The sequence below is a fragment of the Colletotrichum orchidophilum genome (genome assembly GCF_001831195.1).
Source record: "Colletotrichum orchidophilum strain IMI 309357 chromosome Unknown Scaffold_22.1, whole genome shotgun sequence".
Classification (NCBI taxonomy): Eukaryota; Fungi; Ascomycota; class Sordariomycetes; order Glomerellales; family Glomerellaceae; genus Colletotrichum; species Colletotrichum orchidophilum.
In genome coordinates this window covers 315,273-330,333 of record NW_019172978.1, presented here as the reverse complement: position 1 = coordinate 330,333, position 15,061 = coordinate 315,273, and the positions used below count along the sequence as shown (strand labels likewise).

At 53.0% G+C, this 15,061-nt stretch overlaps 3 protein-coding genes across 3 annotated transcripts; all 3 read right to left on the bottom strand.

The window, feature by feature from the left end:
* Window positions 1-51: 51 nt before the first annotated feature.
* On the bottom strand, window positions 52-1,191 carry CORC01_03666 (TPR domain-containing protein; the record flags this gene model as incomplete). The annotated part of the gene is made up of 1 exon (XM_022615315.1): window positions 52-1,191. One exon carries the CDS (start codon window positions 1,189-1,191, stop codon window positions 52-54), a length of 1,140 nt encoding a protein of 379 aa, XP_022478241.1.
* Window positions 1,192-2,155: 964 nt separating this feature from the next.
* CORC01_03665 (uncharacterized protein) lies at window positions 2,156-5,875 on the bottom strand (the record flags this gene model as incomplete). Its single annotated transcript, XM_022615314.1, has 2 exons — window positions 2,156-5,111; window positions 5,163-5,875. The coding sequence occupies 2 exons, from the start codon at window positions 5,873-5,875 to the stop codon at window positions 2,156-2,158; spliced, it is 3,669 nt and encodes a 1,222-aa protein (XP_022478240.1).
* A 5,845-nt stretch (window positions 5,876-11,720) lies between these two features.
* CORC01_03664 (uncharacterized protein) lies at window positions 11,721-14,714 on the bottom strand (the record flags this gene model as incomplete). Its single annotated transcript, XM_022615313.1, has 3 exons — window positions 11,721-12,434; window positions 12,519-13,923; window positions 14,173-14,714. The coding sequence occupies 3 exons, from the start codon at window positions 14,712-14,714 to the stop codon at window positions 11,721-11,723; spliced, it is 2,661 nt and encodes an 886-aa protein (XP_022478239.1).
* Between the last annotated feature and the right edge of the window lie 347 nt (window positions 14,715-15,061).

The following is a 15,061-nucleotide window of genomic DNA, read 5'->3' as shown; positions in this document are numbered from 1 at the left end:
GTGGTCATAACGTTGTCATAACGTTGTCTTATATGCAACTAGCCATGCCATTTACTCTTCCATCGCCTCGCCATCATCACTGCCAGCATCCTCCCATCCATCATCGTACTCCTCATCCTCTGCCCCGGCCGGTGTGTCGCCGAGCTCCTTGTTGATGGAGCCAAATAGCTCCTTGGCGTGCTCGCCCAGTCTCTCGTCCTCGTACTCCTGAGCCTCGTAGAGCTTCAAGCAGCGCATCAACCATCGCCGGGCCGTATCCCACGTAGTCTTCCAGTCCTCCTCGTCCTCGCTCAGCTGGGCCTCACCCTTGGCCTTGACCTTCTCGCCGGCAATGAACAAAGCCCACCCGCCGAGATACCACGCCTCGACACTTTGATCGTCATCGCCAACCAGCCTCTCCAGAACCTCGATGGCCTCCTGTTCCATCTCCACCTCGAGAAGCAGCCGCACCAGGCTGATCCGCGTGGGGAAAGCCGGCACATTGGGATCCAACGGCGGCAGATTAACCCACAGCTCCAGACTCCTTGCCAGCGCGGCCTTGGCCTCGTCAATCTTCTCTTGCGATATCCTCACGTTCGCCACCGTCTGCCACGTCTCCGCCGAATCCGGCGCAACGAGTCCGGCCTCGGTGACGAGCGCCTCGCACCTCTGCTCCGCGTCCGCCTCCCACGACAGGTCTGTCATGTACACCTCCGCAACGGCGCACAGCGTCCCTCCGAGCTTCTGCTTCTTCTCCTCGAGCGCCGTCTCCTGGTCGGCGTTCCTCTTGGGCAGGTCCACGAGGGCCTGGATCTGGCCCCTGAGCGACTGCGCGCCCTTGTCGAACCAATTGACGCTGTCCTGCCCGCCCTCCTCGCTGAGCTGCGCGAGCCAGAGGAACTTTTCCGGTCCGCCGCCTATGCGCTCGTCGAGGGCGCCTTCGGGATCGAGCTCGACGGCTCGTAGGAAGTACGCTGTCGCCTCGTCAACCTCGCCCATTTCGACACTGATTTGTCCCAGGAGATTCAACGCCGCCAGCTCATAGTCGCCCCCCTCACCCGTGACATCAAGGGCTTCCTTCCCAGCTGAATAGGCATTCTCCAAGTCGCCTTCTGTCAGTTTTGTGGCGGCCTCGACGAGCTGAAGTGCCGGGCTGGCGGGCTTCTTTTGCGTTCTCTTTTTTGACTTTTTGTTGGGGCGAGTTGGCGCCATGTCGGAGTTAGGATTATTTATTTCAGACGAAGGAAAATGTTATGTTTCTTGGCATGAGATTCATAAAATCCTCGTAAATTGGCTGCAAGGAATCAAATCGAGTGATGAGAATGAGGAGTGAGCTGCTCATAGAGTCGCAATGGTAGGTTCAAACTGGGCCAGTCAAGGAAAAAATTCTTATCGCGTAATTGTAATCTTATCGATAACACCGCAATGATGGCGGGGTTATTCGACACTGTAAACTTCGCTCTCACCGTCTCTCAACGGCCCGCTACCAAGAGTTGCGTTGGCAACTTGGGTTCAGTTCCTGACCAAACATCATGTGCCTTTTCACTCTGTGGTTACCAGGTCTTGGCCATTGACTACCAAACTTGAAAGGATGTCAGCTTTGGTGGCTTAGTAAAACACTACAGGCTGTATAGTGTAGGTGCTTGCAACAGACCCAGTCCGGTGTACCCGAAACCGAGAACGCCGGCTGTTCCGTACCACATTGCCTCAACTTAAACATCTAAGGTCCTGGTTTACGGGAACTCTGGGAAGTCAAGTCTGTGGTGTTTTTTTGCGCTGCTCGAGCAATTGAACGGAATGATCATTCATTAACATGTTGATCTGGGACTAAACAACCTGGTGGAAGCAGCGTCACAACTAGATATAATTCTTAGCCCCGACATCATCCATAAAATATTGAGATCCTCGATGATAAGAATGACAAGCCACCCATCAAATACCAGCCTGTTCCAGTTTTTAAGACGCCGTCGCTAATTAGCACCCAAGGACAAATGTAACAACCATACTCCGTTCCCGACCTTGTCCCGCTTGCTTTGCACCGAGGAATTAGGTTACCTCTCTTGTAGATTTATACATCGTGTACAATGAGACTCATAAGCCACTCCGACATGGCATTAAGTTACCTATTTAAAAAGGAAAAGGAAAGTGCGCCTTGGCAGAGTGACGTGCTGTCTCACTAACCTCCGACTCCCGCCGATGAACTCCTGCTGGAAGGCCCTCGTTCGTCGACGAGTTCGGCAGAAGTCTCTAGTAGATCGACCTGCTGATCGGAGCCAGGGTCAACTCTGCTGATACTATGCTGCGCGACTACTCCATAACTGGTTGGCCGCTCAGTACTTGGCGTCCTACGAATATTGAACTCCTCCAAGGATGAACCAGTGGAAGAGAGTCGTTTCTGATGAGATTCTGTTCGCTCAAAGGGAAGTCGCCCGGGGTTGGGAGACGACGTAAGACTACCGTGTACTGTTGTGCTTCCCGAAGGCTCGCCATGTGATGGCTCAGCGGGTGACGTTGGCGGTATCAGGTTGAACGAAGGAGCTGGGGAATGCCCCTGGGCCATACCAGAGTCTCTCTTTGAGCTCTTCCGAGGTATTTCGGGGATGTCTGACTCCGTGGATTGGCGCCTGAGTTTCTGTGAGGCTGACCAGCTTGCCTTGGACGGGACCCGGCTGGGCAGCTTGAAGCTGCCGGAACTCGCAATTCCTGGCAAGGTTGGTGGTGCATCAGACACTTTCTGTATTCCGATCTCCTCGATCTCTGATTCGACTGAGATGACCGAAACCCCATCATCATTAAGCAGATTTTCCGAATTCTCTGCATTTTCGGGGTGTTTCCGTGTCGCTTTGTTCTTTGGTTCATCGTCATCGGATTCAATGGGTCCATTTCTCAAAACACCCATAGCCACCGGAATGCCCTCTGGTGGCGGCTCGGCATCGTACTCGGCGTCGGCCGCCGCACGCATGGCTGGAGGCATCCGCGAGCTTCGCACAACCTCGAACCCTTTGCCCTTCTCCTTCGTCTTGCCCCCAAACATATTGCGGAACCATCCTGCGGCGGTAGCCATAGGCTTGGTCGGATCGGCGGGGCCAGTCCTCAATTTACGACCGATGCCCTCCGAGTTGAGAGCGGGTCCCCGAACGCCGTAGTAAAAGTCCACCTCTCTCGTCGAGTAGTCTGCTCTCGGGGTCAAGTTGATGGCTTGAGGGGCTTGAGGGGCAGGAGTCGGGCCCCTTGACAGTTGTGCTTCCAAGTCTGCCGTAGCGTCGCCAAGATGTGCACCTCCCTGGCTGTAACGTCGAGAATCGGCAACAGAGGCTCGCTGTGGTAGGGATGTGGATGATCCATTGAGAGTGTCACCGCGGCGTCGCGGAGGTCGGTAGTATGGATCGGCAGATTCGACGGTGACGGCAGCAGGAGGTCGAGTGGCTGCAGCAGGTGACGGAAGGAATGAGAATGTGCTAACCTCGCCTGGCGTTGTTGGGGTGATGTTGCTACCACTGTCAAAGTTGCGAACTTGGCCGTTGTACGGGTCAATGCTGTCTAGTGCGGAAGAGCTCCGTTGTTGGCTTCGGAGGAGGAAACCGCTTCCTGCCGACTCGCTCCTCAGTCTGCCTCCACGCATTACGTATCCAGTCTTTGAGTTTTCGTCCGCGTCGAGCATGCCCGTGGTCGACAGTTGGCTTGCTCTGGAAGGACCATTCTCCCTTCTAGAGGTACGACGTTGCAACTGTCGCATGCCAAATATCTTTGACAGTCCGCCGCGTTGAAGGCCCCGTGTGTCGTCGCCTCCAGCACCGAGCAGCCGCGCAGTCACCTCAATCATGGTTTGCAAGGCGTTCAGAAAAAATCCAAGAACCAACACGCAGGCGTGAATAAGTAGGATGGTGTAGCCGATCCATCCTTTGGGACCCTCTGTGACACCCATTTGCGGTACGAACGCTACCATGAGCATGACGGTGGTGAACCTTAAGGCAGAGAAGAGCGTATGATAGGCGTTCATAGATGTCGGAGACTGGAAAGGCCTGAACGCGTGAAGCGTCAGGAGATGAACAACTTCACAGATGGCGAGCAGGACGATTTGTGCGATGCCGACAGGTTGTACTGCGCCAATGGCAATGCCGCGTATGAATGTCAACGTGACAGGAATTAAAGCGAAGGCCGCCGCCTCGTCCGAGTAGGTGTTGTAAAGGGGGCCATAGAGCAATACAGTCGGCAAATCATCGAACAGAACGGCTCTTGGCCGGGTCCTAAAAATCAGGTACAGGAGCCATGCGGCAAAGCATACCAGCATGAGGAGGGTGATGGCAGCAAGAGCAACGGCAAACTCGCGTGACTGACTCGCAACCACCAGTTGAAATGTTGATAGTGCTACAATGGGTAGCAAGAGGTAGTTGAAGACGACACGCACAACGTTCCCCACGGAGAACGGAATGTTCTTAGCACGGAGGTCCTCTTCAGGGGTATCGCTGATGAATCGAAGCACCCAGCGGAAGAAGAAGCCGATTTGGATGAGGACGAAGAGGGCTGCGACAATGACGCAGACCCAAACCATCGTTCCCGCCCAAATATCCTCGACATCTGTCATGCCCACCATTTGTGCATACTGGTGCAGTCCGTAAGAGCCATTGGTCACGTAAATGCCGTCTTGAATCGATTGCCAGCCTGGGGACTTGCTCACGAAGCTCTCGTTGAACATCAACGCGGACCAACCCACCTGACTGACGACTGGTTGGTAAAATCCGGGATAACTGAGAGTTAGCCCACCGGTGAGAGCGACAAACTGGATATACTGGAGGCAATCTCCAAATCCTGGTGTCACCAGGCGCAAAAGATCAGCATCTCGTCCATAATTCGTCGTCCAGTGAAAGATGTCTGTCGAACCCCACGGGCTGAAAACGGAGGCAAACATGGTCGCTAACCCTACGAAAAGAAGAACAACAAGCGGCAGATACCGCAAAAGGTCGCGGAGACTGCCCAAGTCCGGAGTTACTGTGGCAGAAGCACATGCGATATGTTTCGCAGAATCGTCGCCGTAAATGACTTGCAAAGTCGCAGCTAGCGATGTGAATGCATAAGACGAATCCATCTTGGCCGTAATGTTGACAGAGGGTAAGTTCCCGTAAGGGTCGGTACTAGAAAGATGTCAGTCGAGATAAGAACGCCGTGACCGAAGGGATACTTACATGGCCGTTGAGTTGAAGACTGGAGACAGAGGACATGACCCGTTGACCAGACTGTAGTTACAGAAACTGGAGACATTGCTGAAAGGCTCGTAGGTCAAGAAATTAACCTTGCTGGCAAGAGTTGTGACTTTATTCCCTTCTCTCGTGTAGTCGAGGATTTTGCCATCCGTGTGGCTAGAATCGTTCCAGAGCGGATCGCCTTTCGCAGGCAGAGTCACATCGTATAGAGAGCCTGACACATTGCCCCATACGATGATTCGAAGATAGTGATCTGGATTTTCGGTATCGAAGCGAGCGTCTACGTATACGGGACTCCATTGCAGCGGTACCGGGTTGAAGTTCCGGTAGCTGTCGGGCAAGCAGTTGTCGAAAGGGATCAGAACTGCGGAGGCAGGCCTTATCAGCAGGCAGGCGAGGACGATGGTGAGCAGCGCGCCGAAGGAGTCCAAAAAAGATCCACGGGCTCGGGATGGCGTCAGCGATAGTAAACGAACATGGCTGCAATCCATGGTGAGCGAGTGTGATGAAGGAGGTCGGGATCCTTGAAGAGGCCAGCGAGTGTTCTTTCTCGACAGCGACTGTGAAGACTTGCTGGGTTGGAATGACAGCGAAGGGACTCGCTTTCCACGTCCAGGGCGGGCTATCGCTGCATGTCTTGGAACGCTCTCAAGATGGTGGAGCTCTCGTGAAGGAGCGGATGGAGGCATTCGCATGTTTCGGACAGGCGTCTCGCTCGGCGTATAGTCGACCGTTGTTGCAGAGGCGGGAGGGAAAGTCGAAGCACTGTGGGGTGAACGAAAGACGCACTGAGGAAAGGAAGAGAAACACGGGAGTCGTGTGCTAGAATCCCGGCATCTTGGGGTTCTGCAGCGGTCACCTCGTCTCGTATTGTCGCCGTAATTTTGCTCCTCAATTCGTTGGCGCAATATCGCGATCTTGACCTCGCTAGTTTTTTGTCGATTTGTATTCCTTCCGATATCCGTAAGGTTTGGCTCGTAGCCGTCGATATGTTTGTCGCGTGGTAGGTTGGCCTGTATGGTATGGAAGAACGAAAAATTCGACGAGGGAGAGGGAGGAATGTTGGATGGATGGGTGGGTGTGTCTCTCTCTGTCTGACTGTGTGGTGGTGTCGGCGGTGCAGGAGCAGGCGCAGGCAGGCAAGGCGGGATGTTGTTGCGGTTGCGCGGGAGAGCACCCTTAATGGAACATATGGAGTGAACTGGGGAACAAGTATTTGGTAAGAGCACCTACCTACCTTAAGGATCCATCTCGGGTTTCTCGTCCTTCTTTTGCGAAAAGTGACTTTGGAGCATGTACCTTGCAGTCCCCTGTCCATGCCCGTCCATGCCCACGCCCTGTCAAGGTGAGGTGCGGATCGGTCGACCAGCTCAGCACAGGACAACAAAACTGGCCTGCTCCTGGGGAACTTTGCGTCTGGGATGCACGCAAAGAGCGGAAGTGCGACACGGAAACCATTCTACTGCAAGATGGCTGTGGCTGAGCATTCTCACTTGGTCCTGAGTCCCGAGTCCCGAATCCTGTATGCGCACGATTGCCCGCCCTTGGTGCCCCCTGCCGCCCTCTCGTTCCACGGACAGCTCACACGTTGTATGTAAGACGATAGAACGATTCTCTTCGCCTTCGGTTCTCGGTGCTGTCGGCCATTGAGGACTGATCAATGCGCTGGCGGCTGGTCTGCTACTCGGAGCTGCCCAGAGTGAGAGACGTGGTAGGATAAGAGATTCAAAGTATATTTTTCAATGTACCTACGGAGTACGAATACATTATCTGTGAAGGCCCTGCCTGCCCTGCGAAATGCACCTCAGATATAAGGTACTTGTTCCAATGTGCCTTCCCTCAGCGTCTTGCCAGGGGGCAATTTGCTGGGTGCCTGCTCACTGGGTTCCGTTTCCTTCTCAGGCTCCTTCCTTCCAACCTCCATCAATCCATCCAGTCCCCCGGGCGCATTCAATGTTGCCGGTTGGCTGCCCGTTGCACACCCCCAGCCAGGTCATGGATGTGCAGTTCCCCACTCAGTAAGGCGCAGCCGAGCCCCGCCATTGCCCGTTTGGCCCATCTCAAGTTCTCAACCCATTTCAATTCAGGTCAGGCCAGCCAAAGTGGGAGCGACCTGAGATTTGGTCACCTTGGGTACCTTAGTACGGATACATACTCTCTCGGTCTCTGGGCTCACTCTATATAAGGTAGTAAGTACCTGTCTGCCCACCATCCACCCGGCCATTTCTTCAGTCCGTTTCGTCGCCCAGCCAACAAAGAAGAGGCCCAGACATGGTTCTTCAGTCTTCGCTTCGCCGCTATGAATACCGTAGACACTTCATTTCTCTTCCGGCTACGAGCACTTGGAGTGGCCTCATGCTCAATCTCACTCTCCGACCACCGATGAGATGCACCATCTACCGTATCCGTACCCAAGCGGCTATGCCATCACAAACCTCGCTCGAATCTAGGGTTGTCCAAAGGAGACGACGGGGCCGGTACATAAGCACATCAGGTAAGACAAGTGCGAGGGGAGGAAGGTTTCCTAATGGCAGTGCTGGTCTAGCGCCCGGCCTGAAACCCAAGACTGCCACCCACCCACCCTATGACGTGCCGATGGAATTCCGCAGCGCCAGGTCACTGTGGTCACCTCGATCCAATTCAACGCCAATAGCTGGCGTGAGACCTTGTCTCTGACTAGGATGTGCCTAATGCCATCCGTCGCGCACTCACCGGGACAGTCTCACAGGGGGATACCTAACACGTCAGCCTCGAAACAATTTAGCAAGGCACCATCTTCCACCCATCACCAAAACCACGTTCGTTGACGATGAACTGCCCGATCGCATAGTATCATGAAGTACCGTGAGCCCGAGCAGAGCAGAGCAGAGAGCAACGTGAGGACCAGGGCACACGCTCAATCCCAGAACACTTGAGGCCGGAGATAGCAGTTCAATCGCAGTTGTGACTTGTAGATGGGCATCTCCGGCCTTCCGCACTTGCGCCGTGCAGCGGAGGCCAGTTCGTCTCTGTTTCTGCTTCTGTACGGACTCTACGAATTACTGACCCTAAATCAAGAATGGAAACCTGCTGGTTACAATATGGTAAGCATACGGCAAGTCATCCTCGTCTCTTCTTCTCGCTACCGACACACTGTTCGTTCGCCTTCGGGAAACAATTTGGACGGAGATGAGGAGAGTTGCGCATGGGCCAGGTTGCCAGGATCACCACTCAAACATAAATGTGGCAGTACGGAACTATGACTTCAGACGAATCCCGGACCACCGATCGATACGATACCTATCGAATCCTTTATGTCTGTCCAATTGTCTCCAGCTGGGTTGTCCACGCTACCTAACACATCAGCATCAACACCAGCATCAACCGTCGTGGAAAGACAAACAGAAACGACGAAAGCGCCGGATCGAAATCCCATTGTCTCCAGCAAGCAGCAAGACCAATTTCCAAGCCACCGAGCACATAGCTGGCCCACATGCATCGCAGAGGATCGTCCAAACCGCGGTACCGTGTGCAACGCTCCAAACCCAGCAGAGGACGTCTACACCGCCCACGGCCAGGAATACCTGTCGATGTTTCGGCTGGTTGGGCCACGGAACGGTAAACCCGAGCTGCTACGGAATATACCATAGTAGTAGCAAGAAAAACTGCCAGGTTCAATCATGATTGACGGGTTCTCCGTGTATAGCATCTGGCTATTATACACCCAGTTGCACAACTCGACACTTCATTCGCACATCACAGCCTAGACCATGGTCACGGAACTCATACATGCTCATAACATTATCGCCCGTCTCTAGGAATAGAGAATTGACTTAGATCGCATAGCAGTACGACGACAATTCGGGCTCGATGCGCCGCCCATACCCAGCCATTACGAATACCTAGAGGCTGGATCTTTCATTTCCGAACTTGGAACCACTCAACACATTGACTACCTGGGTATTACGTGCTATCTGTAAGGATACCTTGTCAAACTTGCCGTGCTTGCGTAAGTAGTTCAAGCAAACGTATGTCAAACTTTGGTGGTGAAACATTGACTCTCTTCGCATCAGTACCGTCAGAACCCCTCATCCGTCAAATGCGATAACTAGCCCGTCGACTAATCCAATCATACTGCCTTTCCCTCCACCCCACGCGGCGACAACAAATAAGAATCAGATTCCTTCGCGTCCTGAATACGAAGTTCTGCACAAGTCAGCCTCCGTTTATCTCGCTTACTTTTACTGTAGCTATTTTCGGCAACACTTGGGATTTGCATGGTGCTACAGATGGTGACTTGGAAGCTTTTTGCCGGGCGTGAGATGCACATTTTCGCACTGCTGATTTGAGTGTCAACAAGCTGTCCCGAACGACGCTCTTCGTCCCCGCTTGCCCATCATTGCCGCTGCCCCAGACGACAAAGCTGGATACGTCACTTCGCCTGGTTTCACGGTCGGCTGCGGTGGGGAGATCGTCGTCTCGTTCAGTACTTGACTCCGTGACTCCTTACTCAATGTCCCGAGTCCACCAATATACACCGGCTTTCTTCTTGCTTGATAACCCTTTACAGACCCGGATGGCGGAATACCAAGATGTTCACAGATGGATGCAAGGAACCCGTGTCTCGCGGGCTGGGTGTCAGCCGTGGACAGTGGGTCAAATAGCATCGTGCGTGCTTCACACTCCTACATCGGCCCAGCGCCGAGAAAGATTGGTTCCAAGACATCCGATTGCAATCCCTCCGCGATATACTCATGTTTTCCTTCAAGGTATACCGTCGTCGAAGAAGGGGCGGGAAGCGGCAAAAGTTCCGTAGCTAGCAATAACCATCTCTTGCAGTACGCAGAGTCCTACCCTCTATTCCTCGGCTTGCTTCTGGATCTCACCGCTACATAGCTATCTACAAAGATTCCAGGCCGGCCCAGCCCTATCCTCGCGGGAAGTGCGTCAGGAAGCCGCCAGGAAGCCGGAGCCTGTGGGGCGCCGTCACCGGCTCGCCTCACATGCGCCGTTACGGGCAAGCCACAGGGCCGCCCGCGTCAATGGCAACCACTTGTTCTGTGTAACTTGCGCCGAACGGTGTGGTCTCCGCACACAGCTACTTTTAGTACTGGCGCAGCCGGAATACGATGCTGCCCTGTTCCATCCCAGCTTGCCAGCCTCCCTCTTCTCATATTCCCGCACTTCCATGCTGGGGAAACGGTTTGGCTGGAAGGCTATTGTGACTTAGATCTGCTGCCATAGCAGCGAAGACAGTAAACCACTTCCCGAAACTGTAAAGACAGCACGACAAAGCAACAATGGCATGAAGACATATCACTATAGCTGACAAGTCCCCCGTCTCCTTGTTCATGCCGGTAATATCGCGTATAACGCGGAACACGGAGTTTGCGTAGGGAAAAGGGGGGGGGGTGGGGGACTAGTCCCACAAAGTTTAAGAAAAACCTGTATACATCAAGTACGTGTACTCATCCAAGGGGCCGGGTTTTGTGGACTCCCGCATCATCGTTTCCTTCTCGGATCGGCAACGCCACCCCTCTCCTGAGTCCCCTCCTTCCCCCCTTTTCCATCCTTTTCCCTGCTCCTTGCGCAACGGAGTGGCGTACCATTGGGACGGGTTCGAACGGGTTAGCCAACTTCACGGCTGACGGCTTCTGCCTCGGAGTGTTGAAGTGCTGCTGTTAACTCAAAGCGTACTGCAATTTCATGACATCTCCGCTGTGTTCGATCTTCGCGAAGATGATACTGAACGGCAGGCAGTACTTTAATCATTCGTATATTCTTACTCGCAAACTATCGCCCCTTTTACTATAACTAGTATGCCAACTCAGTAGCGTGACGAAAGCCTGCACCTCAGCATAAAAGCATGCCCATATTTTCGTACGTTCCCTATCTACCTGGTTCCGACTTCCTGAAGGTCTCCAGGGTATCTCATCACTGTAACACTTTGCCACTATTGAGTTGGACAAATGACAGAAAGCATGAGGGGGAGGGTTGGGGGGGAGATGGCTGTATCCGGTATCTTGCGCAAAGGTTGCGCTCTCAGAAACCTTCGTGTTTATATCAAATGAGTTATAGAAACCCAAACTTGTCTTTTCAGGAAATCTTCTGGGGGAGCAACTGTTTACTGACACTTCGAGTCGTGCGAAGAGAGGCTCACGAGGAGTATCTACCCGGCCTAGGCTTGAACTTTCTCCTTTGCTTAAGAGTTATCACAGCCTTTATGGGCATAAAACTTTGCGGGCTGGAAGATGGAACTCAGCATCGCCGCTTACATATAGTCTCCTCCACCATATGTGACGCAGTAAGAGAGGACCCAATAGGATGAAAAATGAAATGCAGGGGACGGGCTATGAGCCGAGCAAGCCTAGAATAAACGGTTGGAAGAACACCACATGATGGAAGAACACCACATGAAAGCAAATATGCGATTGTCGTTAACTAGATATAGCAAGTAACAGCCCTGGAGACACATAATGATCATCGATCAAATACCGGAGGCGCCTTGTAACGCAACCTCCTCCCAATCATCGAATGATATGAAACCCTCTAGCATATGCTTCATCCCATCATACTCTTTACGTCTCCTCCATCGCACAATGCGCCAATATCAATCTCAAGCTCCAGTTCAACGCCATGCTCCTTATACGCCCAGGCGCCCACAATTTCCTGAAGCTTGTTGCTAACATTATCCATCTCGTCTGTTTCCATGTGAAAAGCCAATTCTTGTACGCCTCTGAGAACGTAAAGATCATAATCAGATGCATCGGTGACCTGTTTTCGCAAATCCTGTAGATCGAGTGTAAGTGACCGTGTCTGGGTATGAGGCTCAGAAAAAAGCTTCTCAAATGGCAGCATCTCCGACCTCATCCTTTTGTGCGTCTTGATCCTCGACCTGAACCTTGATGCTAGCCTCTTTTTCAGGTCTCTCCGCGGAGACATGTCTGGCAGAGGTGTTGTAGGCCTTCGAGAGAGCGATCTGCCGCATTCTTCTTCTACTTTTCCATACTCGTCCACGATTCTGTGGCGAAGAACGTTCAATCTCTCCAACATCTCCCTCTCGTTTGGCTGTGGGCTAGCTTGCTCATAGTGATGCCCTGACGTCCTTGTCTCCTCCAAACCGTGTTGAAACTCATCATATCTTGATTCCACCATTGGAAAGCAATGGTTCGCCGTATCCTCTAGATCCAGGGGCTGCCTCTCTCGTCTTGCTTTGAGGGCAAGCCTGCTTTGTCTCGGTCCGTCTCTCTTTTGAGAGACAACCTCTTGAGCGGTCTGAATAGGCCTCGATGTTGCTGATCGTCCATGGAGTTTTCTACCTGGTTCAATTCGGGCAAGTACCCGTAATGGTTTGCGCACCGGACTAGAGGACGGAGGAGGCGTGCCAAAAACGCTGCTCTGATCAAGATTCGCAAAGGGATACGGTGTTTGAGCGCCAATGCGTTCGCGAACTCCCGGGCCTCTCTCTGGTATTACTTCCAGGTCGTCAATGTCGTGTCTAGTACGAGGCAGGTGGAATGCTTCATCATCTTTTGGAATTCTTCGCTGGTCTTGGTGTCTTGGAGCCTGATAAGTAGTTGGTGGGGCGATGGGGTGTTGCAGTATCGGTGACTCAAAGTTATCTGCCACGTAAATATTCTCCCTTGTTGCTGCAGGTATCCATACAGGTTGAGAGTTTTTGTGCCGGACGTATCTTGGATCTTCAATCCCCCGGCCGATCACTCCATCGGCTTCCTGAATGAACTCTGCCCCCTCAGGGACATGGGCTCGCTGGTGAGGAATCGTGTTATCCAGATTGCTGCCACTATGCTCATCAGTGAATAGAGGCCCAGTCATGTCTTCGCGGCGAGTAGAACGTTGCCCTCTTGTCTTTTTGGCTAGGGACCATGGATTCGGCTCCTCGCGTTGGGCCTGCTCCACCTTCTGTGACTGGATGAGCTCGTGTATGCCCGTGGCGGAAGGATACAGAAGAATCGGCTGCGTACGGCCCTCAGGACTTGCGGTCTCATCCCTAGCCATGTTTACTTCCCACCCGATGCGAAGGAGGGTTTGGGTTAAATCTGGCTCCCGGTTGTTTTCCTCGGCCTGTCGGCTGATCCGCGGTTGTTGTGAATTCAAGAGAGAGGAACTGTTCAAGACAGGGCCATCGCCGGCTTTTCTCAAGTCGTTATTCATAAAATTGGGATGTCTCGAACTCTGCGCCGCCCCGGATGCACTGATACGACCGTGTAATTGCGTTCTGTCGGGAGATCCTGGCAGCTGTAGTCCACTCTCAGGAGAAAGTAGGCCGGTGTGTGTCCTTTCCAGCGTCACTCTGTCACCTGACGCTGGATCTTGGAGGAGACTGTAATGCTCTTCGTCATCGTCTGGGAGGTTGTCGGGGCTCTGCTGTGTAGTCTGCTTATTTGCACCGTGGCAACTTTCTGTGAATACTTCAGCCGTATTGTTGGGCTCCGTTGGTTGATATACCTCCTTGCACATGTCTTCGAACAGAGCTAGTAACTTTGGCTCGTTTGCAAAGATGACTTCGTCTTTGGCCGTCGTTACGTTGGGGTCGTAGCTTCCGAAAATGCATTCTATATTCAAGCGTATGAAGGGTTTGGAAATGGACTTGGACGAACCGTCGACAATCATGCAGCCGCGTAAATGTTGTTGGTAAATATCGACAAGCTTCTTCATGGTGCCCCTTGTGGTAGCCATAGGTCTCGCGTCAACAGAGATGAAGTAGCCTTTGCCTGACACCTTCATGGGTTCGGCATCAGCCCTCGGTAGAAAAGCTTCGAGTCTCATAATCGACGCTGGTGTGTCTGGTCTCCCTGGCCTCGTTGCTGAAATCGCAGGAGTGGTTCCACTGAAGGTCTTCTAGACGCATTGCGAAGCCAGATCGGGGCCAAAAACTTGAAGAACTGCCTCTCGGACACCACCGCCTTTGCCTGGAGCATAAGACCAGGATAACTTATCGTTTTTGATGACTTTGCAGGAGAACCTGATGTGTGTTCGAGTGAGTGCGTACACCTTGAGAAGTTCCTTGATCTGAGTATATGCCTTCTTGCTCTCCTTGAGGATCTCTTGCCTACGGACCGGAATGTCGGCAAATAAGTCCGAGACGTCGACGGTCGTTCCAACTGAGCCCGAAACACGTTTCTTGTCCATTACACCACCGCCTCTGGGATTGAGTACCAACAACGTTGCCACTTGATCTCGACTCGTCCTCGTCGTGATTGTGAGCTTCGAGACGGCATTCACGCTTGCCAAGGCATCGCCGCGGAACCCCAGCGTCTGGCCTCCCTTGCACTGAAGCTCCTCGAACGTTCGAAGCTTGCTAGTGTGGGACCAGCGTCCAAGAGCATCGTAGTCTTCCACAGTGATGCCATGGCCGTTGTCTCTGACCTGAATCTTGTCTATTGCGTTCGCGGAGATCCTGATCTCGACATTGTTTGCATTGGCGTCAATAGCATTATCTACGAGCTCCTTCACAAGTAACAAGGGGGAAGGGATGACGACAGAAGAGCCCAGCTGTCGAACTGTGGCCTGAGGTAGCTGAGTTATTGACATTTGGCTCGAAGACGGGATTCAAATAGAGGGTGCAAATGTGTGAGACAGGGCAAGGGTCCCGAAAGGAAGGAGACCACTAGAGAATGAAGGAGAAAGAGTGCACAACAACGTGAGAACAACGGAAAGATAGAGTGTCAAGATGATTGTATCGTAAGGGGGAGAAAAGTCTGCTGGACCTGTACTTGGGGGAATGCATGAGGCGTAAGAACGTAGGAAGGAGCCGTGTAAGTCATCCCTTCCTTGCCTGGCGGAGAGCGGCGGCCCGTTTGCCAGCTGATGCCAGCTGGGAGCTCGGACGGGCCCGCGTCGAAGCTTACCTACCTTACCTAAGTTAGGTTCCAGTGCTT